We start from the raw sequence: 26686 nt of genomic DNA, 5'->3' as shown, positions 1-26686 counted from the left end.
ACGCAGCTGCTGAGAGCCATCCTGCCTCGCATAGGGACAAGTCGCAGCTCCCAACTCTGGATGGGCCGTTCTCCTGCCTTGACCCAAATAGCTTCTCTTAGTGAATGCGGTGGATTAAGTCAAGATCTTAGATGATATGACTAATGAGAGCACAGGATGGTGCCTAGGCCTCTACAAGGGACCTCTGGGGTCGCCGAGTCTGCACAGCCTCGTGAGGCCTTGTGGGGGTTAGGGGCTCAGCACTGGGCCTGGGGACACAGGATATGGTGCTTGTCCTGTGGATTCCCACTCAACGGTGTCTGGAAAGCGCAAGGGACCCATTCCCCCAAGGATGGTAGAGCTCCCTGCTGCAGCAGATGGTTTCTCCAGGGTGAGAGAAGGTTCCGGAACCTAGGTTCACCTGAGACAGCAGTTGTTTTGTTGTTAGCAACCTCAAGGTTCACTGTGGGCCAACGGGCTCGGCATGGATGGCTGAGGTTGGAACACAGGGTCTTGTGCTTGCTAGGAAGTGCCCTGCCTGGAGCCCCACCTCAGCCCAGGGTCGGCTCTTCAACTGTCGTTTTGATAGTTCCAACCTTACCCACTGCCACTCTGACTCCAGCTAGACCAGGGTATGGCTCCAAACTGAAGTGGCCTAAGATTTTATGATAAAGTGGTTGATCCCAAACACTCAGTTTCATGTTTTGGATGTACTTTTTGCGTCACTATTAATCGCCTTAGGTATGCTTGGTACTGTGTTCTCATCCTTTGGAGATATAAGCTCAAATACTCAGGGAGAAGTTCGGGCTAGTTGGAGATGTCTTCAAATGGCCCGGGAGAAAGGGCACACAACCTTGAAAAGAAGATGAAGAAGCTACAGCCGGAGTCCAGTGGTGAGTCCTGGTACTGGGCACCTGGGTTTCTATTCCACTTTTTCCCCCAACTTTCTGTTTGCTTGGGAGGTGGGGATTGTGCTCTGGGCCTGGAGGATGCTAAGTGCGAGCTCTATCTGACCCACAACCCTTTTCAAAATTTTGATGTGGCTTAGACTTCCTTAAAAGAACAAGTCTAGGTGCTTCTTTAGGCACACGCAGGCCGAGGGCCACCCTGGCCCACAGCCACACTCGTTCTGAAATCCTACCGCAACGGCAGAGTAATTGCGACAGCAACCATCTGGCCCAGGAATCCAGAACTGCATACTAGCTGGCCCTTTGCAGAAACAGTTGGGCAGCCCCTGCCGTAGAGGAAACAGCACTGGCAGAAGAGACTCCCCGTAAAAAGCCTCTGCAGGCTCGGAATAGGGTTTCCCCAAACTTCCAGCGCACAGACTGCTGGGACACAGGGAGAGCCTGTCCTCTTTTCCTTCAACCAAACAAATGCCAGTGGAATGACCTGGCCAGGAGCTCACTGAGCAAACAAGGCGTGAGTCCCAAATAATCAGGGATGGCATCACTAGAGGGTGTCTGAGGGCACAAAGCCCCTACCAGGAGGCAGCTGGGGGGGAGCAGGAGAAATGTCCCTGTGGTCCGGCCCAAAGGCCCAGGTTCCGAGACCCTTGGCCAAATCAAGGTCCCTTCACTGTCACGGGCCTGACCATTCCCATTGGTAGCTGAGGGGTCCTTGGGCTTTCAAATTTTTCTAACTAACCTCGTGGAAATATTTAGGAAATCATTTCAGGTGACAGTAGCTGTTGCCCGGAGTCTTCCCACTCCGCTTCTCTTATCCCATTTGTTTTTCAGTTTGTGTATGTCCTTTGTGTATTTTAGCACATTCTACCTTTAAAACAAACTGTGCACCATCTGTCAATGTGTCTCTGAGAAGTTGAACAGTGGTTAAAAAAAAATAGCTAAGCACATACTCACCCAAGCTGTAAGACTTGGTTTCAGGCCATTGTCATCTGACTACTGGAGGAAAAATCCTGATCACAATAACCCGCCTCAGCAAAACTTTCCAATTCAAATTGGAAGGGCTTCCATGTACAAATCGCTTTTGAGGGGGCAATATGAATGCAGTCACATCAGAACACCCAGTTAATGCAATCAACAGCAAGCCACAGTTTTGTGATATGCTGGGACTTTCGGCTGGTCCTTCAATTCCTTCGTCCTTCTGACGGCAGACTTGACAGTGACGGCAGACGTGGGGCCGTAGGGCCAGGCACCCCCAGCCACTGTTTTCCTGTGCCCGATCCCCACAGCCCATCTCTTCATCTTGGTTTTGTCACAGAAGGAATGAGTGTACCTGGCCTGCTGGCGGACTTCAGTTTTCTTCACCATTTTCTGGAGGGAGGCACCGTAGCGGGTCCCATCTTTACCAAGGATTCCAACTTTCTTAGTGACTTTAGCCATGTCGCCGCGACTTAGGACTGAGCCGGAATAGCCCTGATTATCCCATTTTTATAAGAGGCAACAAAACATAAAACCCTTTCAATTAATTGGGGACTTTAAAATATATATATATATATATATATATATATATATATATATATATATATATATATATATATAGTTGTAGTTGGACACAATACCTTTACTTTATGTATTTATTTTTATGAGGTGCTGAGGACCAAACCCAGGGCCTCACACATGCCAGATGAGTGTGCTACCACTGAGCCCCAGCCCCAGCCCATAATTGGGGACTTTTAAAAAAGAAACAGCCTTCAAGAGATCTGGGTGGGTGGAGTCAACATACTAAGCAAAGAGGATTTCGTAGCATATGATCCAAAGGTCTTTGTCCACAGTAGACATTTTAGCCCTTACAGGGGACAGAGATGTCCTTCTCCTGTATTCACCAAAGCTCCTGGCGCAAGGAAAGGCAGCACTTTTGGCAGACCCTCAAAGACTAGGCACCGGCATCAACCAGCAAGAGGTGGGAAGAGAGCAGGGACCCATTGCCTCAAGGGTGGCAGAGGCTCAGGAAAATGGTTTCTCCTGAGCTTTATCCCGCAGTTTTCTCCCCTTTGCTAGGGATGTTCTACCACTGAGCTACATCTTCAGCCCTTTTATATTTTGAGATAAGGCCTCTCCAAGTTGCCCTTGAACTTGTGATCCTCCTGCCTCAGCCTCCCCTGTAGCTTCTGAAAGGGGACAGTGCCAAAAAACAGGCTGAGAGACACTGCAGTGGGTGATGGTAGGATCCCAAGGGTCAGGCCCTCTGCATGGTAGTGGGCGATGGGGACCATCATCCTGCGACCCATGATAGGAACCAAGAGAATCACTGGGTGTTGGCAATGGGAAGGCCACTGTCCCAGTCCCAAGGGCTCTCTAGCTTCCCCTAAATCCTGCAACTTGGACACAAAAAAGGTCTCCTGAGAACTGTCCGGGTTCCTTCTCTCCCAAGTTTACTAAGCACCTGGCTCTGGCTAGTTCACTTCCCAAGAGACTCTGTATCACTGTCCTCAATTTTAGGAATAGCTGAGCAGGAAGCTGAACTTCCTACGGGAACATGCGCCCACTATAAACCTGAAGAAAGTCACTGGGAGGAGAAGTACTATGGCTAGGCCTGGCCCCGCAGGCTGGGCAGACCCTACAGCAGGCGGAGAGCTGGAGAGCTGGGCTGGGGTCCCATTTGGGACGGTGTTGCTGACAACCTGCAAGGGGGAGCCACAGCCCTTAGTTAGCTGAGGCGGCCAGCAGCCTGCACGGACTGAACACAGTCTCCTGTTGCTCTTTGCTGCTTCTTGCAAGGGAAGGACAGGAAGGACAGGCGCTCAGGCAGAAAGGAGCTGCTCTCAAGACCACAAGGAACAAGAGCCAGGGATCTCCTGCTCCCTGTGCTCAAAGTGGAGTCTGCAGCTGGGCGCAGGGGCGGGTGCCTGCAGTCCCAGCTACTCAGGAGGCTGAGGCAGGAGGGTGGCTGGAGCCTGAGAGTGAGGCCACTGAATGAATGAATGAATGAATGAATGAATGAACAAAGGATGAAATCACTGAACAAAGGACCATTAAACATTTTTCAGTTAAGCCAGATTCATCTTGGTTAATATGTAGTACAAGACCATGCAGTAGGTGGGAATGTTCTGGAAGAGAACTTCAGGCACTTTCCTGGCACTAGTAGGTGGTTAAGTAGCCTTGGAAATTTCTCAGAGGAAGTTCAAGCTTATTGTAAATACAAAGGAACGAGCCTAGGGATGGCTCCCGCACTGGCAGGCAGGAAGAGCGGGGAGGTACGGGCTCTGCTGCGCAGGGAGGACGTGCCCTGATGCCATCCTGATGTGCCCGGAGGGAGGCCTGGGTCATGGAGAAAGGGAGGCGTTCCTCCAGGAGAGCAGTCAGGGTCCACTGAGTCACCACAGGCCAGGGCAGGGGTCTGCAGGAGCCCCACAGGATGTCACCTTGCTGGAGACCAGTGATGCGGGGTGTCTCCTCCCTTCTCCCTAACGGGAGCTTTGATAACAGGTGTCCAGTTCCTGCTTCATCTCCAAAAGGGACTTGGGGCTAGCTGTCATCACTGGTCCCCAAGGCCGAGGGAGAACCTGCAGAGCCCATCAGGAACCTCGGGTGGAGGCCACGCAGGGTGGGGGGCACACAGGGCGGAGCCCCCACTGTAAATGTCCCACAGGAACGGACTCCCCAGCCTCTGGAGTTGGGGTGCAGCCATGTAACTCAAGTTCTGGCTTGAGGTGGGTACAGCGTATGTAACATCCCCTGCCAGGAGGACCGACCCTCTCCTCCCCTTCCACAGCCATCTGTGTGGGGGGTCTGAATTCACCACAGCAGCAGGACTGTAAGGGGTACCCCACTGCATCCTACTGAGACGGGGTGACTGAGCCGGAGACTGGTGATGCCTGTCAACACAGGTGGCATGGTGTGGCACTCCAGGATGGACCGTGGCAGCGGGCCCTCTTTTCGCGTGGGATAGGTGGTGCAGGAAGTGCCTCTACACCAGGCTCAGGGAAACCTCTCCTAAGGGCTGGGTGGAGAGGCCCCAGGACTCTCAGAAGCCACTTACACAGCCTCCAAATGCCTGTTGAGGGCGGCGATGCGGGGTGTCCCTCTCCCGCCCAGGGTCACCCCTGCAGGGAAGTTCTCTTGGGTTTGAGCCACAGTGTTCTGGGGTCTATATTATAGATCTAGCACTGCCCTAATGCAATCACTGCCAAGTGGCCATGTTTATTCTATATTTGCACATTTTAATCAAGGAAGGAAGTCCTAGAGTCTCAAGATTCTAGAATTTCAGAACTAAAATGATAAAGCTGGGAGGGGAGGGATCAGAGGATTGCGAGGGGGCTGGGGGGGGCATGGCTCAGCGTGGAGCGCCTGCCTGGTGTGCACGAGGCTCTGGGTGCCATCTCAGTACCACAGGGAACAAAGTAAGGCAAGGGAGTTGCCCCTTATTGACAGTGTGGCTCTGAAAGGCTGGAGCTACGGGTTCCTGGCAACCTTGGGAGACCTGGGTTCCCACCACCCACCTGCCGTCCCATCTGGACTTCCCTGCCTGCAGTGGGCACTAACCTTTGCCCACGCACATCTCAGCAGGGTCAGCAGAACTTGGCCCACAGCCAACCCCGCCTGCAGCCTGCTTCTGTAGAGCCCTTGAGTCAGGATACTTTTTTACATCTTGATAATGAAGGACATGCAACAGAGACAGTCCGAGCCTGCCAACAGGCCCTGCCCACAGAGCTGCTGGGGGGTTACCAGGAGTCCTGGCTCCACATTGGCCCGCAGCTCAATAAACACATGCAACACAGCCACCAGCATCTCCAGGAGTGAGAATTCTAGGTCCTACCAGGTTAGGAAGACTCGATCCGCTGTCCGCCCTCCTGGGAAAGTCACTCTGCACAGCAGTGTGCTAATGGCCGGGAGGAACACGACGGCAGGAAATCGCTGACCCTGTGTAGCCCTAACTACTGCCCTCACATGGCATTAACAGGGCAGAGGCGTGCTGCGGAGGACACTGGGTCCACCGTGCGAAGCGCAGTGCTTGGGCGACACTGACGAGACACACTGCAGACCTGATTCTCCTGCAGACATCTGCAGCTCTCAGTTGATGTGTATTTTCACAGGATTAAACAGATGCGGTATTTGCATGACAACAAGATACTCTCGAGGACTGTAAAGCTACTACAGCTGGTAAAGTAACGGCCTGGAAACCCGGGCACACGGGCACCCCCACCACTGTCAAGGACTCACAGGGCAAACCTTTCACACTCCATCAGAAGAGAGGCTAGAGATCCTTCTTTCATTGCGGCTGGGCTTTTTGTTCTGAAACGAAATTGGGCAGGCCATTTGCATGGTTTTCTCTGGGTAAGTTCCATTTATTAATCATTATACAAAAAAATCTTGGCATTCATTTGAAGAGAAAAGAAGTTACTATATCCAAATATTTCATATTTTAACATTGTGAAAGTTCTACTTTTATAACAGGGCTTTTTAAAATGGAGAAAACTTTTGGAAAATTTTTTAAAAAGAAACTTATGATTTATTAGAGTACAGGATCCAAAACACGTTTTTAGAAAAATATAAAGTGCCCAAATACCAACTTACACAGGTGATACAGGCTTCCTGGAGCCAAATGAAGCATTCATGAGGAAACACATTTAAAAACAGTCTAGATACATATTTACAGTTGGGTCAGTAAAGGTAAAACCATCTTTCTTGGCTTTGATGTTACTCTAAGAAAAAAGGAAATCAAACCGAAAAACCAACAGTTATAACTCAGCATGCTCCAAGGTTTCTTAGTAATGCATCTCATTAACGTTACTTCCATATTATCTAATTTTTACCCTTAAGAGAGAGTAGTGTGAAATCCCGCCACCTCAGGCAGGATAGGTGTTGTGAGTGGTCACATTTTCAAATGTAAGTTCAAATCACCTGACTTTGGATTTGACTGATGAGGAACACAGACACTGGGTGGCAGCTACTTCAGGCGGAAGGAGCCGGCCGGCCAAGTCCCCATCTCCTTCCAGTAACCGCCTAGTGGCCTTCACTTGTTAGGAAGTGGTCTCAGGTGGGTTCCCCGAACCTTGGTCATCCCAGGGTTTCCAAAGGGTAAACAAGAAGCAGTCATTCAACGCGGTGAGAATACTGCATGCAAATGGCAGACACGTGGCGAGGCTGGCTGGACTGCGGCCTCCTAAAGCCTCGCTGGCTACAGCAAATGGATTATGCATTTTAAACGCAGAGCGCAAAGTAACTAAGTCCTAACTCCAGGAGTGAGTTCTATGGCTAATCACAAGCTAGCTCACTTGAGAACTGGCAGGTGGCGAGTGGCGGCAACTCCAGAGCTGCAGACTCGGTCCCTTCAGCTCAGTTACTAAGAACATGGAAAAGGAGCCAGGCAGCCCGAGCAGGACCAGGCTTTCCCAAGTGACTAGGACACAGGCTTCGTCCTGGTGCTTCAGGGCACCGATGGCCTGAGAAGCCAGATCACACACACCCCTTTTTTCCCCACCAGCCAACACGCTTCACATGAAAGACACTGACTTCTTTCTACCCCACCACATTCAAAGGGTCTGGAAGTGACTCTAAGGAATGACAAGGGCGTGGAATCCCTCCTTCTTTAAAAAGAAAATTAAGGTTCATTAGTTCTTTCTTTTCGATTAGAAAAGTGGAACCCCACTTTTTGGTCTTTGGAGACCAGAGAGTACAATTTATGAGAGAGACTATTTCAACATCAGATCTGTGTGGCTCACTACAAAAAAAAAGAACCCATCACTGATTTAAGACCTACTCATGATACTGGAGCAGATTTTTTAAGATTAAAAATAAAGTAGTCATTTTAAAGAAACAGAAGATGAATGTGGAAAAATCCACGAAAGCCATTATTATGCATTTCCTAAAGAATCTTATGTAATAAAATAGAAAACTCATGATTTATAGAAATGTGCATAATTCCAAGAGAGGAATTTGGAAGGGAAAACTGTTATTCTCCCAATTTAAATTAAAAAAAAAGAGAGAGAGACAAACACTTAAAATCTGTGTTTCATGTATCAGCAAGAAAATAAAGTTCTAAAGATTCTAATTACCATTTGCTTGTTGACGTCTCCATCTCCAAGGTGCTGCCAAGACAGCGAACGACTTTACCTCTGAATACGCCAGGAAATTCAGGGTAACAGACAGACAAGCCTGACTCAAGACCGCACACGTCCCACGGAGACATCAGAAAGAAATTACTGCAAATGGACAAGCCCATCTGCCCAGCGAGTGAAATGTTCTGAGACATGGAGACAGACAGAGGATGGCAGTGGATAAAAAGAACAGGTGTTGGCTGTGAGACTTCATGAGGACAGAATGTCACGAACGTCACCACAGGACAAGCATACAAGCCATGCCACTGAACACAGTGCCTTTCGAGTTAATTCACTAGTGTAGGCGGAGAGCGACATTGTCTTTGCAGCTGGCGGAGAGCACACGTCATTCAACTGGGGAGGAGGCGACCAGCCCACTGGTGCAGTGGCTTTGCTGACAGTGAGTCCAGAGGGCTCCTGGAGAGTCTCCGCCGGAACCCTGTTCTCTTGGGAGATAGCAGCAGCGGCAAAGGCACGATGTCCTCTGGACTCTACTCATCTATGCTCTCTTTCTTTGCACTGTAAATATTCTGCACCGTTTCATAGACAAACTCCAGATCCTCAGGGTACCGGATCTCCAGCTCCGCGTTGGGGATGTAGTGAGTGCCCGTGAACTCCGAGAAGTAGCGCCCCACGTCGGGGTGAGAGATCTCCTGAGGCTCCACGTTGTACTCCAGATTTTCTGTTGGCAAAGAGGCACAGGGACATTCTCGTTAATGCTTCAGCTTCAGCAGCGTCTTTTCTCCAGAGCACCCCGTCACTCCTGTCAAGTGGCATTTTTGAGGTGGTGAAAAGGAAAGACCACAGATGTTCATGGAGTTTAGAGGTAATAAGAAAAAGGCAGGGTGTGGCCCTGGGGAGGTGGCAAAGGCCCCCCATGGCTGCACAGGGAAGAGAAACAATTTTCTGTTCTCTGAGCAAGATATTTGGCGACAACAACCCAGTGGAGTCTCCTCGGAATGGCCACCTAGGGTCCTGTCATACCCCTCAGGCCCTAGTAACCAATAGCCCAAGGCCACAATAGGGTAACCATTGCTCACTCGTTCCTGCAGTGGCTCAGCTTCAGAAGCCACCTGCACCTGGGTACATGCCTCAGACCCACCACGCTTCTGCTACCAAGAGGGTTCCCGGCCACCTCCCAGAGCTCCTGCGTGGTCCAGCGAGTTGAGCACCAGTAGGCGGGCCCTGAAGACCCAGCAGCCCAGGCCCGGCCCTCTTCCCTCTCCACTTTGCCACTAGATAACTAGAAATAAGCTTTAAATGGAATTATACAAAAGGGCATTATACTGGGGGGGCTGGGGTGGTGGCTCAGCGGTAGAGCGCTCACCTAGCATGTGTGAGGCCCTGGGTTCGATCCTCAGCACCACATAAACGTAAATGAATAAAATAAAGGTATTGTGTCCAACTGCGACTAAAAAATTTTTTAAAAAATGGTATTATAGGCAAGGTGTTTAAAGGGTGAAGTCCTTGACAGGTTCAGTCTCCCCCACAAACTCGAGACATGGCTCCTCCAGGGGACCAACAGAAGATGGCATCTTGTGCACCCTTTCTTGCTGGCAGGAGACTGGGTCTGACCTCTGATCTGGAAGAAACCCAGCCATGTCCTCCATCACCCAGCTCCAGGAAGGAGCTGGGGGGGTGGAACACCCACGGCTGTGAACCCAGGGCAGCCTCTGTCCCATCAAGACAAGGCCATGCTGTGCGCAGTCAATCCAACAAAAACGGGGGACATATGAAGTCTCGATGTGCAACAGACATCTCGGCGCACAGCTCAGGGCATGCAGAGGCCTGGCCCTCCAGGGCACACAGGTGAATGCAGGCAGCTTTCGGAAAGCCTGACCTGGCCTGACGTCTGCCTCTGGAGCGAGGGAAAGAGTGGGGTGACTCCACCTATACTTCTCCTCTTCGCCACAAAACAAGAGGGTCTAAAGGAATTCTGTGCTAATATGCTGTTTCTTAAGAGTGTGGCAAGGAATGTATCACTTTAAGAATCAATGCTGCTAAAGAAATCATGAACAATGTGCAAGGATGAACATATGGAGATTACTTTAGCACTAATTAAAAAAAATTGTAGTTCTGGGGACTGAAACCCTGATGAGCTACACCCTCAGCCCTTATTGAGACAGGGTCTTGGTAAGTTGCTGAGTCTGGCCTTGAACTTGTGATCTTGAACTTGCCATATTGTCTCAGCCTCCCAAATTGCTGGGATTAGAGGCACCACCCATCTAGTTTACTTTAGCACTTATGGAAGCTTTTAAGCAATGTTGGTAAAATCAACTTTGCATCCTTGGGCAAATAAAAGTAATAGCACATTAACTCAGCAAAACACTGGGCAGTGAAGGAAGGTGGAAGCTATGGGGGAGATGGGGATGAAACACACATACACTTGGAAAAGTCCAGAAAGCTGATGGGCATGGTGGCCCCTGCCTATAATCCCAGCAACTCAAGAGGCTGAGGCAGGAGGATTGCAGTTTGAGGCCAGCCTCAAAAATGGCTAAGCAACTCAGTGAAACCCTGTCTTTAATTACAACATAGGGCTGGGGACATGGCTCAGTGGTTGAATGACCCTGAGTTCAATCCCCAGTACCACCCGCCTCCCCCAAAAGCAAAAGCCTTAGAAAAACCAACGCCAGCTACCAGGACACTATGTAGCATGGATGGCTGTCTGCCAGAGATTCTTTTAAATCAGGGGCTTACGGGCGCTGGGGTAGCTTCACAGCCCAGCCCAGAGCCCCTCTTGATACCTCCTGTGCCAGGCAAGATGCAGTACAGAGGAAGGACCTGCCCAAGGACCAGCTCCTCCAGAGCTGCTGGGAACCGGATGTAATGGTGCTACGGGGGGTCTCCACACTGTCTGCCCCTGTGAAGAGGGAGCAGAGTGAGGGGGCTGGTGCTCAGAGCCACGGCCACGGGACCTTGGTTTTTCAAGATGGAAGCTGGGTGGCTTGCACACTCCGAAAATGCCCTCTGCTGCCCCTGCAATCCAGTCCCAGACACATTCTCCGTGCAGGGCCTACAGTGAGGGCAACAGGCCTGTGCCTTAACCAGGCAGCTACCAAGGACGGCACATGCGGATTTGCTGGTAGGAATATTAGGAAGGGAAAGGACCTGAGAATACCAAGAGATCGAGTGCCCTTGGCTCTAAGGGAGCACTCCCTACGCCTCTCAGTGACAGGCAGGATGGAGACGGTCCACCTGCTTTGAGGCCAGTATGTGGGAGCACTGGTGCTCATATGATGGCCACTCTGCTCTCAAAGGGACACCTGGCAATACCTGAAGACATTTTTGGTTGTCAGAACTGGGAGTTGCTACTGGCTGGTAGCGGGCAGAGCTCAGGATGCTGCCAAACTCCCTCCCGTGCACAGGGGGTCCCATCACGAAGAATCCTGTGGGCCACAATGTCGGCCGTGCTCAGGTCAGGGGGACCTGCTCTAGAGAAACCGAAACCGACACGCTGGGCTGGGGCTCAGAGGCGGAGCGCTTTCCTCACATGTGTGAGGCACTGGGTTCCATCCTCAGCGTCACATGAAAATATGGAACACTTTCTCTGAATAATAAATAAATGAATAATAAATAAATGAATGAAAGTACTGTGTCCATCTACAACTAAAAATATATATATATATAAAGAGAAAAAAAGAAACCAAGACATGCCGAGTAGCAGCCGCCCCAACCCCAGTGATGCAGAGCAGCAGCTTGATGCCCATAGCTCTTGGCCTCTGCACATTGGCAAGAGGGAAGAAAAGAGGCTACTGTCCTCAGATCTTGGGACAACACGACCAGGCAGCTGTTACACAGAATTCTGGGTGTGGGCCCCAACCAAGGCTGTTGTGAAATGTCCAGGCAGCACTGGGACGCACGCAGGAGGGAAGCGAAGGTACAGACGGTGACCCGGCACTCCGGCGGCTGGAGAGCCTGGCGGGATGCGGAGCGTTTGCCTGCTTGGCTCCCAGCCCCAGGGAGCAGAGGAAAGCAGAGCACCTTCCTCTACAGCAGAAAACATCACGAAGCTGGCAACTGTATACTGTGAGGGGACAAGACCAAGTCACTACATCAGAAGGTTCAAAGACTGTACTTGATAAGGAAGGATGAACCTCAGAACCACAAAACTTGAGCAAAAGATGAACCAGGGGACCCTTAAAAGTGCTGTAAAATCCTGAGACGTCTCCCGATTCCCTTGAAGTTTTCAGAGAAAGTGTTTGCTTAATTAATTTTAAATTTTCAGCTGCCTGAAAATATACGAATATATACTATGGAAGGAGGACCTTTGACTCCTCCGTGGGTAGGGCCCTGTCCTGGTGCCCCCTCCTGTGGGGAAGGACCAGCAGTGTGTCTTTATGTTCCTGTGTGAATCTCCCATATATCCTTGGAGGAGTCTTGGTACTGTCACGTGTTTATTTTCACAAATCTCTCTAAACACCTGCAACTGGCTTATTTACTTGCAGCTTGGTATTCCACAGTCTGGAGAGGCCCCCGTTTCCCAGGCAAGTCCTCACGAATGATCACTGTGCTGCTATTTGAACAAGGGACCACGGGCGTCTATACATATGTCTGAATGTGTCTCAAGAGACCGAAGGGTGGGACGGCTAGGCTGCAAATGAACGGTGCTTGAGACTTTTACAATTTATATGACACTTTACGCCCCACCCCTGTGTGGGGGATCCTCACTCAGGTTGCCACACTTGCCAGCATATGCAGATTCCCATGGACTGTTTAAGTGGGTGGAAAGTTTACTGTGGAAGTATAAGAAAAATTAGGGAAAGGGAACTACCACTCGGAGAGAGCACACCACACTCAGAGCACCCCACGAGGTACACTGCACCCTTACAGGCACAGCATGTAAGAACCAGATTTTCACATGGCAGTTGAATTCCTGACCTTCCAATGTGGGCAGCTGACTTCTGTCCCCAGCATTCACCACACTGGTCTTCCCTGGTATCTAAGAAATAGACAGGGCAGCAGGGACAGCAGCCACAGTGTTAAAGCATGCCCCCTGGTGGGTACGACAGGTTATATACATGCAAGATGCTGCTTAGGAGAAATCTGGCATCTCGAGGGAAGAATTCTCTTGTTTAAAGATATCATACAGGTTTATGGCTTATAATTTATTTTTCAACACTCTGTGGTGGGCTAATAACTATAAAAGCATTATTAATGATTTCTACCCAGGTTAGTAGAATCACTGGAGACAAGGCTTGAAAATTTAGGTCAAGACAAGTTTTAAAAACAAATTGTGTGTGTGCATTTGTGGTGCGGGGGTTAAACCCAAGGCTTTACCAGTGCTAGGCGCCCTCTATCACTGATCCATTCCTCCAGACTGAGCCATTCCTCCAGTCTTTTTTACTTTATTTTAAGATAGGGTCTTGCTAAGTTGCCCAGGCTGGCTTCAATTTTGCAATCATTCTTCCTCAACCTCCCGAGAAGCTGGGATTATAGGTGTGCATCACCACACCCAGCTAAAACCAAATCAAATGCAAATAAAATAACCCAGAAATGCTTAAAACCACATCTGAGTGTTTTAAAAATTTAGCCTCTGAAGGTCTCACACTGGCTAAATATGGGCTCATGTGAGCATAAAATTGTTCCAAACAATCACAATACATTGATTAAATAAAAATCCAGGCATCTATGGGGGGCGGGGGGGGGGGAGTTGGGAGAGGCAGGGCAGCACGGGAAGCTGTTGGGGGAACACAGAGGCCCCAGACTGCAATTCTCACAGAATGACCTAGGGAGAAACAGCCAACAGGTGCCAGAGCAAACCACAGAATTACAGGTCACCAGAGAAGGGACATTCATGGGATGCCAGTGTGACTCCATGGATTTTCTGCTAATTGCAAAGGGAAAACTGTCCCTTTTAGCAAGTTGCTATCTGGTGAAACTCAGCATCAGTGATGGTTGGTCACTGAGTCCCAGGGGCCTCTGAGTGGAGCATACAGCACCTGACATTAAACTTCCTTAGGAAAATATTTACCTGATCTAATCAAGCTCCAGAAAACTTCTGGTCTGTAGGACAACACACAGGTAAGAAAACAAGGAGACAAATCCTGAAAGTTCGACAGCTCACAAGACAACCAGCTCGGACCCTTCAACTAGCCAGAGTCACGGTGAAGAGGAACAAGGACAAGGAGCATTAAGAGCCAGCACTGTTCTTGAACAAGAGACTGAAGAGGAACAACCAGACTCAGTACGCAACCCTGGCTGGATTCTCATTTTCAAATAACAATAACAAAGAATAGCTACAAAAGTTCTGTGGCAATGGGGACCTCTGAACACTCACTGAACGTCAGCCACCACGAAGTGACTTGTCTGGTAGGGGTGGTTCTGGAACTTCAGAAATGAGACACGTCTTTGTTCTTAGAAGAAGCAAGAGTGAGTATCGAGGTCATGATGTTGCAGCATTCTTGCAACTAGCACAGCAAAACCTGAGGCCCTCCATCCATCTCTAGAGGGAAGGGGTCTGCTATCCCATCTCTTCTTTTAGCTATTTCATCTGTTTGAAAATGCTCTTAACCCAAAGTTGTAAAAAATAATGAGCCTCTTGTTCACAAGAGGAACCTGCACTTCTCTCACTGTTGGGCCCTTGTGTTTACAAGTCCCCCCTCCCTCCCTAGGACAGGAACTCCCATCCTGTAGCCAAACGTGAGTGTCTCCTGGGGTCTGGATGACCCACAGTGCTGGGCCGTATCAGAGTGAACGGCCACACTCAGCCACTACATCCCCCAGGAGACCATGGATGTGGAGGTGCTCCAACTTGGGAAGATGGGGAGCTCAGGAAGGTAGGAAGGTGCAGGGCAGGGCTGAGAGAAGCTTCTGAGAGGGAGGGACCTCCTAACCCTGAGGAGCAGCCACCTGCATGAAGATCTGAAGGAGAGCAAAAGGTCAACTGCAAGGAGAGAACCATGGAACGGGCTGGAGCATGAAGGTGGGGACGGAAGGGAAGCTGCACAGGTGGACACACAGCAGCCTGGACCGCCAAGAGCACCGTGCGTTCTGTCTTGGCAGCAAGTGTGCAATAACACAGGCGGGAAAGACGCACACCCAGTGGAGGTGCCAGGCCTGGGGCCGGGAATGGGGGAGGTGCATCTGACTAGCTGGATGCATGAGGATGCAGAAACAGAGAAGGCAGAGCTGGTCCCCAACCGGTGCCACGCAGTGAGATGACGTGCAGGAGCAGGCTGGGGCAGGGGCAGCACCGGGAGTCCAGTGTTAAGAGCATCTAAGCTGGGCACAGTGATATGAGCCTGTGACCCCAGCTACTCAGGAGGCTGAGGCAGGAAAGACTACAAATTTAAGGTCAGCCTCAAGCCTCAGCCACTTAGTAAGACCCTGACTCAAAATTAAAAATTGAAGGGGCTGGGGATGTAACTCAGTGATAAAGCATCTCTGGGTTCAATCCCTAGTGCTGAGACAGGGGAACTTTTTTTTTTTTTGAGAGGCACCTGAAGATCCTGAGAGCCCACTGTGTGCAGAGGACCAAGGACTATAAGATGCAGGCGTGCAGCCCAGAAGCTCGGGACGGAAATACGGCTTTGAAAGCTACCAGCATGTAAACGGTCACCAAGGTTGCAAGAGCCAAGGAGAGGGCCCAGAGCTGCAGGGAGCACTCTGAGGAGCAGGTGTGCTGACACACCTGGGGAGCACAGGAAGACTCCCTCCCCTTCACTCTGGCCCTCAGGAAGCACTGAAGTCCCAAGTGCCCACAGAACTGCCAGCAAAGATGGACTCTGCAGGCCAGAGCAGCTTTTCAGGTTTTAGGACCTTCCATGTCTCAAAACTTAAAATTAAGCAAGACAACTTGCTAACATTACTCACAACCACTTAGATCAAGCTCCGCTTTAGAGATGGTAAAACTGACACCCAGATATTAAATGTTCTTCAATGTTATTTGTTGCAAACCTCACACTGCATGTTGCTTAGATTTGATGAAGGATAAATTCCAGAATCTTCAACAGGATAATTCAGACACCCACTCCAAAAAGCCCATTTTCAAGTCAATATAAGTGTTTCCAGAAACTTGTGTAGATTGCAAGTCTTCACACCAGCCCTCCATGTGGACAGGGACTGTAGGCTGTGCAGCTGTGGACACTGGCCCAGGGTGCTGATAACAAGAAAGTTCTCCTTTATTCCTGCAAAACGCTGCAGGAAGCACAGTATGAAATGGCTCACTAAGGGATTAGTGGTGGTACAAATGGTCCAGCAAATCATTCAATAATTTCCAAATCACTTTTTGATTTTTAGAAAGTATTTGTATGACTTTTGATTTAATGTAGCTTTTAAAGGTAAATAACATGACTGCCACAGCCTATCTGACATGGGAAGCTCAGCAAAATCCTCTTACACTTCACCCAGCACAAGGGCCACGGGGAAATGACCTATGGTGGCAGTAAACAGACTTCTGACGTTACTGCTCTGGAGGATCCTCTCTCCGCCTCTTGATGAATTAACAGTAATTACCACAAAAACTTTCCCCAGCCTTTTGTAAACTTCTGGCATTTTTATATATTCAATGTTTCTCTTATTGGATTTACAAAGGTCAAGCCTCATGTTTCAGGCCAGAAATGAAGAGGTGCGGCATGATGGGTGAGGGTGAGGGTGAAGTTCTTTGTCAAGCCGGCTTCAAGTTCATTCTCCCAAGTTAAAAGTACCTGGCCTCACGCGCCTCAGTCTCAGGAGGTATAAAAATGACAGGGGTTCTCACATGGAGATGACACACCTCAGGCTGCTGCCTGCCTGTTCCGTCAGCACTCGTGTTAATAAAATTAATGCGAACCCTTGGCAATCAGGCACACAACCAATCCGACCTATTAGACAGAGGTGGAAAGCATTGGGGACAAAGAGAAGGCAGACTTGCTGAGGGTTTTTTGTCCTCCAGCCTCCATCTCAGTCCCAATGGCCCCCATCTCAGATCTGCCCTGGGCTGGCACCTGTTAGGGAAGGTAGTAGCCACAAACACCTATCAAGGGTTACCAACGCCTGCTGACCCTGAGCGCCAGTAGTGTGGACTGCAGTTCCCGCAAATGGCCAGCGAGGGTATCTCTGGGACTCAGACTTGAAGAGATGGAGATCAAAAGGGGAAGAGGCTAAGAACAACAAAGAAACGAGAGAAAACAACTGGCAGCCAGTCTCAGGGGGACAGAGGACATGGGCTACACCAGTGAGCACCCAGCCATGTTTAGCCGAGTATGGTCCTACGAGGTTAGCCGTAGGAGTTAGCCGTAGGACCAGTGCCACCTCTAAATGTACTGAAGACCCACATATGAGTATTCAAATTTGTGCTTAAAATATGCCCAGGTGTTGTGGAATGTTCCGACAGGGCCAGCCTCTCACCTTGGGCTGCGTATCGACAGGAGCCATCCTCCACCAGCACGTTGTAGAAGGGCTGGTGATGGCCGTGAGGCAGGCTGTGCACATTCATGTTTCGGATCCATTCGTGTCCCATCATGCAGGTGGGGTCCCAGCCGTAGATCACACAGTTATAGCCATACCTGACCAACAGAGGAGGAATGACAAGTCAACTCCCTGGGAACCTGTCACAGCGCCTGTGAAACACAGAGATAATGGCTTCACTTCTCTTAAGTTCACGTTTTTACCAATTCACCTGCTGTTACTCGTGTTAGTATAGAGGCTTGGGCCACCCTGCCCCTCTATAAACGCTCTTACTGTCAACACACCACTTTTCATTTAGAAAAGACTGAACTTTTCAATGAAGAGTGACAGGGCAACTGGTCATCCAAAAGTAAAGGCATCAGGACACTGACCTGATCACAACACGCCAAACAGTGATCGATAGTAAAGCAAAGACCTAGGTGTGCAACGCAGGACTTCTAAAATAAAGTATCTTTGACAGGAAACAATTCTTAAATGAGGTGCTAAAAATACAATTCACAAAGAAAACCAATTAATTTGACAGCAATACAATTAAGAGAATAAAGGACCCTGATTCAGACAGACTCCATCAAAAACAGAGTAACCCGGGAAACAGCTCTGGACAAGATGCTGGGTGAGGCTCAAGAACTGCTTATTTTTTGATGACAACAGAATGGTAAATGTATTAAAGCAATCGCGAGTGAGCCCTTCCCTTCTGAAGACACATACTGAACTAGTATGCAGTGGAATGGCACCTGGTGTGAGTTATAGTGGGGAGGAGGGGACGAAGGGTGGAGGTGGGCAATGAGAGCGCTCCTGAGACTCCATGACAGGAACCTCACCTTGGTTCCTCTCACTCCCCTCTCTACTCTTCTGTGTGTGGAAATTTCCATAACAAAGTTTTTTTAAAAAGAACACACTAAAGGAATGGAATTCCCAACCTGAGAAGACAGCTGCGACTTGTCACACAGACACCAGTGTGCAGAACAAGGACAGGATGATGACACGTCAGTAAGGAAGATGGGTACTGTGCAGAGAATAAGCAAAACACCTGAAGCAGCACTTCCTGAAGGGAGCCCGGTTGTCAGGAAACCTATAGAAAGAACCTCAGCCTGCTTGGGAATTAGGGAAATGTAAATTAAAACCATAACGAGGGACCTTTTGCCACTTAAGGACATTTTTAAAGGCCTAGCAGTGACACTTGTTGGTGCTAACAGGAACTCTCAGTTCCTCCTTTGTCGCTGGGATGTGAACCAGTATCGTCAGTTTGGAGAGGTCCGTTTGGCCTGGTAAACAGAGCACATGCACAGACTATGGCGCCAGAAATCCATACCCACGACTCAGACTTGAAGAGATGGAGGTTAAAGGGGAAGAGGTTAAGAACAACGAAGAAATGAGAGAAACAACTCTGTGTGTAGAGTTGCTTGCATCTTCCTGCACAGAGAAGGGTCTGGAGGTCAGTTAGAAAAGTGAGTCACTGCTTAAAAACAAATGTGAAGAGGCAGCTCAGCCTTGTCTTCGGTGGCGGGCACTCGGTGAGGTAGCAATCAGGGGCACCCAGCTGCTGCTCCGAGAGGCAGATCCTCCTCCAGCCGTCTCCTGCGCCCACTGCGGCCCCGCTGGGATGGCTCCGGAGGACAGGAGGACACACGACACTCACCTCTTATGCTTCATAATGAGCCCAATGGAGTAGCAGACATCCCTGTGCTTCTCGTCAGAGCGCAGCTTGACCTCCACGCCTACCTCCTCCTTTTTGCGCTCGATGTGCTCGAGCGTGTGCTGCACCAGATAGCCCACCGCCCCGTGCTGCCCGGGGTCGAGGGTCTGGATGTGCTGGAGGATGTCAAGCACCTTCAAGACAAGACAGAAAGACTAGGAGATAATATTTTCAGCTAGGCCTTTTCTTTTTCACAGCTTGGGATTCAGACCTACCTACATAACCTGATAAAGGACGGCAGGGGCTGCCATCTGCTGCACATTTGGACTAGGCGGGCCACAGAAGGGCCTCATGTTCTCGGTCGGCATGGACACTGTGGGAATGCTTAAACACAGTAAGGAGACTTATTTTACCCGCCGCTCATGCACTGAGAGGGAAAAATCTTAAGCTGTTTTAATCAAGATGAAAAAGACCTTTTGACACTACTGCCTCTGGGCTGGGTAAGAGGGAAAGGGTCACTGACCAGGCACCCAAGGGATGCCATACTCGAGGAAGAGTCTTGCTGGCCTCTCAACAGTCTTCACTCACAATGGAACTCAGCATTCCAGTGGGCAGGGGGAGACACTGTATCTATTCAGAGCTTCAAGTAGCAGCAGGGAGGAGCAGGACTGTCTACATTGTCACAGTCTCTCCTATGCTCAGTGCTTCTGAGAAAATAAACACTCAAGTTTCACACACACACACACACACACACACACACACACACACACACACACTCACCCTGTTTAGCACCTGTGGTGTTGCTAAGAATGCAGCAGGTCTCTTGATGAGCCTATCCTTCCAATTTACCGAGTCCTAAATTATCACATGTTTAGTGGTGAAGACAACCTGGACTCTAGTCCCAGATCTGTCAAACTAGCTGTTTTCACTTTTGAATCATTTTCTTATCCAACGATGATGAAGCGCTGACTTACCTATTTCTTAGCACATAAAAATGTTGTGAAAACTACAGTTTCACACAACCTAGATATTGTTCCAAACGCCAATCTTGTCTCCTAGATGGAGTATCTCAGTATTTCCTGATGATGATTTCAGTATTTGATTCTCTGCTGGGCGCTATACCACGAAGTCATGGCTGACTTCCAAAAGAGGAACCCAGCTCAGTGACGTAAAATAAGTCTTGCCCAAGGTCACAGGGTTCTGAAGACACAGCCCTGGGTCTGACTATCAACCCAACGTTTCAACACCATGTATCAGAGCAAGAGTGGGAACATCTTATTTTTTCAGTAGTGGGGACTGAACCCAGGGCCTTACAAATACTATGCAAGTATTACAAATACAACTGAGCCATAGCCTCAGCTTTTTAATTTTATTGTATTTTAAATTTATTTTGCACTATTAGGGATTGAACCCTGAGGTGCTTTACCCCTGAGCTATATCCCCAGGCCACCTTCTTTTTTTTTAAAATGTATTTTATTTTGAGACAGAGTCTTGTTAAGTTACCCAGACTGGCTTTGAACTTGTGATCTTCCTGCCTTGGCCTCCTGAGTACCATGGACTACAGGTGTGTGCATGCACCCATCATTCACAAGAATATTAAAGTAGGAGCATTTTCATCAAATGTTATGTTTCAAAAACATAAAAATGGACAGAATAGCATAACCTCAAGTACCCCAAAGCAGATTCAACAAGAATCCACTGTCAGCCAATCCCTATCCACTTCCCACCTCCAATAGTGTACTTTTAATTTGGGGACAGTAGTGGCATTTACTTTTTGTAGCTAAAAGCATCCTACTGAACAATAAGCCTCTATCTGCTGTGGTGGCACAATGGCCGTCCTTGTGTGCCCATCCTGTTCCAGTGAGCTAGTGTTGATGGCACCTCGGCAGCGTCCCCTCCTTTCCGGCAGCCCCTCTCCACCAGACGCACAGCGCAGCTAGCACCTCAGCAGTCTGAGCACAAGGCAGGCTGGATTCCGACTGCCGGAGGAGACAGGGCCAGGGATAACCACGCTCTCCTTCCTGCCATGTGCTGAGGAGGGGCGAGGGCAGGAACGGAGTAGATGCTGTGACCTGAGGCCTGGTGTGTTCACGAGGGTAGTGCTGACAGCAGGCCCCACACTGTCCCCAACCAAATACTCTCTAGAACCCCAAGTATCACAAGTTTTGAGGAAAGACCTTAAAACAGGGCCCATGACCCACGAAGCGTTTCCTTCCACTGTCGCTCCTCCTCTAGCCAGAGGCCCGAAAGCCTCTTTTGGACAAGGCCAGAAGGTCACTGTTTTGGGCTCAACTAGTCCATGCTGCTCCAGTGCTTGAGAGCAGCTGCAGACATCGAGTACTCTAACAGGCACAGCTGGGTCTAATAGAACATACCCACAGAACCGGGCGGTCCTGCTGACCCCTGCTCTGTCTCTGAGTTTCAGGTTTTCCCTAAGGCTTTCCCCAAGTTCTTGGCTTCATTTTCTCGACAGCCACCTGTCTGTAGGACTCATTTTTTTTTTGGGGGGGGGGGGAGCTTCATCAACCAGGGCATCTGCATTTGATAGATGACCCCAAGCAACAATTCCACACACCCCTGAGTTAGCACCTTCTCCCGACCCAAAGAAGCTCATTCTCGAGTCACTCCCTTTTATACTGGCGTAACTGTCTCCTTGTTGGAAAACCTAGATATCTTATTGGGATCTTCTCCTTTTTCACAGCCCATGAAGTCTGGCCATTTCTCAATTATTCCCCCCAGATGATTCTGAGGCCTAGGGTATGGCTCAGGGGCACAGTGTCTGCCTAGCACTTAAGAGGTCTCGGTTCCCTCCCCAACACCAACGGAAAACAGATAAATAAATGTCCTGAACGCCTACTCTGTATAGGGATGGTGCCGAGAGCACGAACAGCTACAGCGAGGGCCGCACTGTTCCAGGGGAGGGAGGATGGGACGGCAGCACCACTGATGAGTGCGGGCTGGCGGAGAGCTGACCTTGCTGGGGCTGGGGGTGGGCATCCAGGGAGGCAGGAGTTTGACAGACAGCTCAGCAGAAGCTGGAGCAGAGCTGAGCACCAGCAGGGAGTGGTACATGCAGAGGACTACAGCACAGATAGGAGAGGCGCAGCCGTGCAGCAGAACACCAGGGGACAACCCATGGAGTCACAAGGTCAGGCAGATAAGGTCAGCCCACCAAGAACCCGTGGGCCACACTGCAGAGCATTAGTCTCATCTTTCAGGCCACGAGATGGGAGGAGCGTCAGCAGTGAAAGAACAGTAATGACACTTTATTAAGATGACTCTGGTTACCACATATTAAGTTGGCCCAAAGGGTCTCAGAGCAGAGACCAAACTGGGCCTGTGTGCCAATCTAAGCTGCAGAAGGGTCGTTTTCAATAGGCTGATGGCCACCAGCTGGGAAGCAGAACCAGGTTCTAGTTGTGGAAGACCTGTGGGTAAGTCATCCTGGAGCCTCAGAGTCTGGAGCGTCAGCGTACAGGTGGTCACAAGGTGAGCAGAACTGCTTTGGGGAAAGGTGCAGAGGACAGGAAGCCAGGGCCTACCTGGTGTGGAGCCTTAAGGGAGGCCTGGGAGCGGAGACCACAGAGCGCAGGGAACAGAGTGTTCTGGGGGTGGGGGGGCAGCCCAGGGATGGGGAGACAAGGACCTACTGGGTTAAGCAGCAAGGAGAATGGTTTGAGTGAAACGGGACCACTGTCTTCCTTGGCTACAGCAGTGCCTTGAAGTAACCCCCATGTTCTGGAGTGGGTGGAGGCGGGCGGGTGGGCACTGGGCAGTCCAGGAGGTGCCTGAGAAGGTTACTGGGAAGGAAGTGGGCTGAAGGGAGTGCCACAGGCAAGCGCCAGTAGGACTGACAAGGAGCGCTCCCCTTTTCATACCCACGAAGGGAGGGGCTTGCCTTGGGCAATCAGAGGGGCACTCTCTTCACTAAAACACAGAGAAAGGAAAAGGACAGCTACATGGGTCTGGCAGCCGCAAAGCATCCTGGCCCCCTTCAGAGATGATCCTTCCTCCACCGTCCCAAGCTCATGGGGTGATGCCTGGGGTGGGCTCAGGCACCAGCCCAAGGTAAAACTCATGGTGCCCCCACACACGTGCACGAGAGCGTGGCAAGTTACTTCTCAGTGCCTGTTATGTTATTTGTCAAAGGGCAAAACTGAAAGCAGTATGAAGGGGGACGCGGAGAGGGTGGACATGTGCAGCAAACACTAGTGACTTTCAAACCTGACCCTGGCTCTCCTGACCTGATCTCAGCCACAACAACCTTGAACTACTGCCACCGTGGCCAAGGCGGTCTGTTCTTAGCTCTTTCTGATTTACCTCCATGGAAAGCAAGGCCACCTTCAGGTCCTCCCAGCTCAGCATGTCCCCTTTACCTAACAAGGCCCAAGGCTTCACAGACTCATCTCACACCTGCTCCCCACTTTCACACACACACACACACACACATAGGCACGGACGGGCCCTGTCGGGCTGACCCTGCAGGTGCACACCAGGCCTCTGCAGTGCCCACAGGCTGCTCCCCCCAGCTGCCCGACCCAGCGGCTCTGAATTTGCTCTCAGCCTTCAAAGGCCACCTCAGAGCCTTCCTCTGGAGAGGTGCCTTCTCTCTGGGTACCCTCTGAATTCTTCCTCATTAGGCGCCCTACCCTCCTCCCCATCTCGGGGTGCCACTTCCAATGCAGCACCATGTGTTTCGAGGGGAAGGAGTCTCAGGTGCCCTGGGGAAGAGCCAGGGTTCTTTCCTGACCTCCAGAGGAGAGCGGCGCTAAGTGCACCCTGCAGTGCAAGTCAGGAAGAAAGGCTCTCTGCACAAATGCTTGCCTGGCAGGAAGGTGCCCAGGATCACTCCAAGGGCTACTGAGGCCATTTCCAGTAGTAGAATGTTCGTGCTGACATCAGTCAGGTGTGGGGGTAAGGACACCTGAGATGACCCCTAGACTGTGCCTCACAAAGGGGACTGTCAACAGCATAACCTTCTGGCAGACCGATCATTTAACTATAGGATCAACAATGAAAGAATCTTGGTGTTTCATGGATGAGCATGAAATCCCTTCACAAATCTAAAGTAATAAGCAACAGATCAGCTACATACATCCTGTTACCAAAAGTAAATAAATAAAATTAAAAATTCAAATGGATGATTACACCCTAGACAGCTGAGCTGTAGGGAGCAGGTGATCTAAGTAACACTCTATGACCTTCTGTGGGAAGACCTGCACCATCTTTGCTGTGGACAGTGTCTTGAGATAGGAGACTGAAATATCCCCCACATGAGTTTTCTGAGATGTACTTTAGATCTTTAAAGCATTAAACTAATGAGACAATGTCAATCTTGGCAATGTAGGCTCATTTAGGATATTTATGTTCTCCAAAAAGATTAGATTCTTCTCTAATAACTAGGGAGGTGACATTCCAGTGACAGCTTGGAATCAAGCTTCTTCACCATGCTGTTCTAGACGAACAAAATGAATCACTGTCCTATGTCCAGGGAACAGCAAGGGTGGGAAGGGAATATGCCACTGGCGCCTGCAATGTCACACACAACCAGACCCACGTGTGTGCTGCACCCACACTTGCCTGAGACCAGCTCTGATCTCACCACTGTCACCTCCTCACAGTGCTTGCTACTGGCCATTACAAAACTGAGAACATTCAAGTGAACAGCATGAAAATTCAACCATTTTTGGAAACTGGTCCTCAGCTAGTTCAGTGGCCAGAATGACTTCCTATGCTAAACAGGGTACTTATTCATGGTAAGTTTAGTTGCTAACAGTCAGCTGAAGGTCTCACATTCTGTCTGCTTCCCTGTGTTGAAGGTGACCCGTGAAAGACAAGGCTTGGGCACCAGTGGGTGAGTGGCGGGGCAGGTTTTGTGGTTCTGGGTGCCAAGTGACTAACCACAAAGGGGAACAGTCAACTCCTGGCAGTAGAGCCGATGTTCCTTGGAATTAGAGGAAATAGAAAATAATTTTAGGACTGGAGATTGAGTAAATTTGTGCACATTCCCCTTTTAGTAAAAGGATGAACTTGTAACAGCCGCCTTTAAATCTAGAACTCTCTTCTCTAAGGCAAGTGCAAAGCATCAAAGTAAAATAATTACCTTCTCTGGCCAGATTCCCAGGTGAAAGTAGAGTCTGGCTTGAAGAAGCAGAAGCTGCACCTGGTCCGGGTACATTGCCAGATACAGATCCAACGAGTCTCTCAGGAGCTGGTAGGACTGGTCGATGCCTTCCCTAGAGGAGACAGTCACTTGGTCTCATCTGGTGGGTTTTTCAGTTAAGATCCTTCTTTTCCAAGCATGGGTTTTTAAAGTAATTGACATTAATCCCAAATGTTTTCTCTCTTTCACTCTTTTTATTTATTTACTTTTGTTACTGAGGATTGAACCCAGGGATGCTCTACCACTGAGCTACATTCCCACATCCCAAGCCCTTTATTTATTTTTTTTAATATTTTATTTTTTTAGTTATCGACGGACACAACATCTTTGCTTGTATGTGGTGCTGAGGATCAAACCCGGGCCGCACGCATGCCAGGCGAGCGCGCTACCGCTGAGCCACATCTCCAGCCCAGCCCTTTACTTTTTGAGACAGGGTCTCCATAAATTGTCGAGGCTGACCTCAAACTTGAAATCCTTCTGCCTCAGCCTCACCACAATAACACTGTAAAAATTAGAAATAAATCTTGAGCTGGGTGCAGTGATGCATGCCTAAAATCCCAGTGGCTTGGGAGGCTGATTCAGGAGGATCACGAGTTTGAGTTTAGCCTCAGCAATTTGTGAGACCCTGTCTCAAAATAAAAAGCAAAAAGGACTGGAGATGTAGCTCGGTAGTAGAACACCCTGGGTTCAATCCTTAAGGTGTTCTACCACTGAGCTACATCTCCAGTCCTTTTTGCTTTTTATTAGTACCAAAAAACAACAACAAAAGAACTTGGACTAGGCAGAGCATACAGACTAGGCAGAGCACAGAGGACCTCAAGGGAACAGTGAGACACAAAACTACTCGGTATGATATGACAATAACAGATGCAAGTCATGATGTATTTGTCCCAATCCTCGGAGTGTTAGAACATCAAGGGTGAACCCTAATGAAACTGTGGATTTGGAGAGATAATGATGTGGCAGAGTAGGCTGTCACTTGTCACAAAGGCCTACTGTGTTGAGGATGTGGACAGTGAAGAAGGTTGGGCATGTATGGGAACAGAAGGCATAAAGGAACTGTCTACATTCTGCTTAATTTTGCTATTGAACTAAAACTGCTTTAAAAAATTCAATTCTATTAAAAAATTCTATTATTAGGTAGAAAACTATTACTGTTAACACACAACCTACAACTATTTTCCCAGGATGAATTTCCTTGGACTCAGAGCAAGACTGTTCCACTGTTTAAGTGATAAATTATAAAATAATTGGACACGAGAACATCCTGCCTCTGAAAAATCTTTTCCAGTCTAGACGTTCTTGCTGGTGAAGAGCACCCTCAGTGTTTACAAGGAGGGTATGTCCAAGTCCACTGTGAAGACCTCAAGGGAAGCCACTCAGCACCTCTTGACTGTGTACAGCATTGTCAAGGGAACCGTTATTTTTCAGGTGGTAGTCAGCTGTGACGCTGCAGCCACTCGCAGGTGAGTTCGTTAAACACAATTCTCAGTGAAGACACACAAGCCTCTGAAGACAC

At 49.5% G+C, this 26686-nt stretch overlaps 1 protein-coding gene and 1 pseudogene across 2 annotated transcripts in view; both read right to left on the bottom strand.

Moving 5' to 3' along the window:
- Positions 1–2018: 2018 nt before the first annotated feature.
- LOC113180841 (large ribosomal subunit protein eL43 pseudogene) lies at positions 2019–2324 on the bottom strand (annotated as a pseudogene).
- Positions 2325–6370: 4046 nt separating this feature from the next.
- The window catches only part of Fbxo21 (F-box protein 21), a 40049-nt gene continuing 19733 nt past the window's right edge, over positions 6371–26686 (bottom strand). The window contains exons 9-12 of one of the 2 annotated variants that reach the window (XM_026386000.2): positions 25108–25240; positions 19008–19219; positions 17309–17466; positions 6371–8663 (exon numbers count right to left, since the gene is read on the bottom strand). In XM_026386000.2, coding sequence (XP_026241785.1) covers positions 8473–8663; positions 17309–17466; positions 19008–19219; positions 25108–25240 — 694 coding nt within the window. In that variant the 3' untranslated portion in view covers positions 6371–8472. The remainder of the gene's footprint in view (positions 8664–17308; positions 17467–19007; positions 19220–25107; positions 25241–26686) is intronic. The other variant, XM_026386001.2, reaches the window with a different exon arrangement.

Source organism: Urocitellus parryii, chromosome 3 (genome assembly GCF_045843805.1).
Source record: "Urocitellus parryii isolate mUroPar1 chromosome 3, mUroPar1.hap1, whole genome shotgun sequence".
In the NCBI taxonomy this organism is placed as follows: Eukaryota; Metazoa; Chordata; class Mammalia; order Rodentia; family Sciuridae; genus Urocitellus; species Urocitellus parryii.
The sequence above is the reverse complement of the archived record's forward strand: the minus strand, read 5'-3'. Positions and strand labels throughout refer to the sequence as shown.